Source organism: Myotis brandtii, unplaced genomic scaffold (genome assembly GCF_000412655.1).
Source record: "Myotis brandtii unplaced genomic scaffold, ASM41265v1 scaffold157, whole genome shotgun sequence".
NCBI lineage: Eukaryota > Metazoa > Chordata > Mammalia > Chiroptera > Vespertilionidae > Myotis > Myotis brandtii.
The window spans coordinates 5521791-5523921 of record NW_005355708.1 but is presented as its reverse complement, the minus strand read 5'-3'; the positions used below and the strand labels follow the sequence as shown (position 1 = coordinate 5523921).

The following is a 2131-nucleotide window of genomic DNA, read 5'->3' as shown; positions in this document are numbered from 1 at the left end:
TTTTTTAAAAAATTAATTTCCAGGGGGCGCTGAGTAATATTTTTTCTGGAAAGGGGGCGGTAGGCCAAATAAGTTTGGGAACCACTGCTATAGAGCGTGGCTACAGGGTGGTGAGATTGGGGCGGGAGGAGTGTTTGCCCTGTCAGAAAAATATCTCTCAACTCTCCCATTCCTGTTGCTGCTTAACTGTGCCTGTAAGATAAGCAGGAGACAGCCTGCCCAGGAGCAATGAGAGGGATAAAGGCTTTAGAGTTAGAAAAGTGGAATCCCAATCCTTGCTCAGCCCTTCTGAGCAAATCACTTTAACTCCCTCAGTCCTAGTTTCCCAGGTTGTAACATGGGGGTAGTGTGAAGGTAAAAAGCACCCGACATGCAGTAGGTGCTCAATAACTACCTATGGGGAGTACTGTTTCAGCTTCTGCTCTTGTCTAAGAAGAAAAGCTGGAGGATGCAGTCCCTGGCCCTCTTCTCCCCAAACAGGTCTCTCTACACCCACTTTCTCTGAACTGTGGGATGCACACCACTCTTCCTAGGTGGGACCACTTGCCTGCCCCTGCCCAGTTTCTCCTGTTGATGTATTTCTGTTCTTCCCCGAAGATGTGGAAATAATCCACTACCCAGCCGTCCCTTCCTGTACCTCCATGATCCTGAGAGTGAGGGAGAGAATACAGAAGACAGTTAGGAAAAAAAAAAAGGACTGTCAGCCACCATGCTGAGACATGCACAATGCGGACTCCCCTGTGGCTTGTGGGGAGGGGGTAGAGGTCACAGCCAGGGGTAAGAGGGCCAGAAAGATGAAATATACTTATGATCTCTATTGCCTCTCAGGGAGAGGCTGTGTAGCTTGACCCTTCGGGGCTCAGTGTCTGCTGCCAGACAGTTTCCAATTCCAGCTCTGCCACTAACAAGCTGTGTGACCTAGGCCAATGACACAGCTTTTCTGGACCTCAGTGTCCTCATCAGTAAAAGGAGGGTTGCTGTGAGATTTAAGTGAGACGTTTCAAACAAAGGGCCTGGCATAGTAAAGGTTCAATAAACCTTATCTTTTTTTTTAAACCTTATCTTCATTTAAATGAAAATAATACCTACCACAAATGGTGGTTGTGACAATTAAGCTACTTACAAAACGGAACAGAAAATTTCAAAAGTGTGTAAGCCATATTCTTTTCAAAGGCCTCCCCATATGACAGCTCCTTCTGTCATAAAAGCTATATGAGTAAACAGCAAGTACACACTCAAACATGGCATGCACAGATGTGTGTCCATATATACTGGTACTAAACATGCACGTGCACACACAAACACCTGGGATTAAAAAAAACCCCTAGATTTGTTCATGGAATAGCCCCCATTAAGTCGTATTCATACCAGTGTGACATATAGGCACCAATATTGGAGGCAAAAGGGGTGAAACGAATGGAACCAGCCCAATCAGTGTGGCTCAGTAGTTGAGTGTGGGCACATGAACCAGGAGTTCACAGTTCGATTCCGGATCAGGGCATATGTTGGAATTGCGGGCTCGACCCCAAGTAGGGCGATCAATGTTTCTCTCTCAGCGATGTTTCTACCTCTCTATGCCTCTCCTGTCCTCTCTCTAAAATCAAGAAAAATATATTTTTTTAAAAATGAATGGAACCATTAGCAAATAGCCTCAGAATCTTTGACCCCAGGGAAGTAGTCTGCTGGGGAGGGGCAAACCCCGCCCTTTCTCCCCGGAAAGGCCTGGGGAGAAGGGAGATCCAAGGAGGGTTGGGAGGTTTCAGCTCGAGGTTCCTTGGAGTGAGCCCCACTGTAAGGATGACGTCACCGAGCAGAGGGCGTGGCACTTGGTGGGTCTTTGTCTTGTTCACTAAGGTCACAGATTTTTGAGCTTTTAGAGAATTTGCAGTGTGAGGTCACCCCAAAGGGCGAGTCCATGACGTCAAAAAGGACAATGAAATCGGTTTGGGAGGAGCGGACTTGGAGCCAGGTTCCCCAGGCTTGCAGAAACCCAACATGAGACCATTCTCAAGTTCAGGGATAGAAGGTGATTCTGTGAGCCCAGGGAGCTCACGCTCAATGCCTGTCATCACCTGGGCCAGGTCCGTGTGTTCATGAAGAAAACTGAGGTGTGTGTGTGTGGTGGGGCGCG

General features: G+C 47.7%; 1 protein-coding gene across 1 annotated transcript in view; it reads right to left on the bottom strand.

Moving 5' to 3' along the window:
* LOC102249493 (chromosome unknown open reading frame, human C17orf98) overlaps positions 1-2131 on the bottom strand; it is a 3266-nt gene that overhangs the window by 766 nt on the left and 369 nt on the right. Inside the window, exon 2 of the mRNA XM_005861909.1 lies at positions 548-647. Coding sequence (XP_005861971.1) covers positions 548-647 — 100 coding nt within the window. The remainder of the gene's footprint in view (positions 1-547; positions 648-2131) is intronic.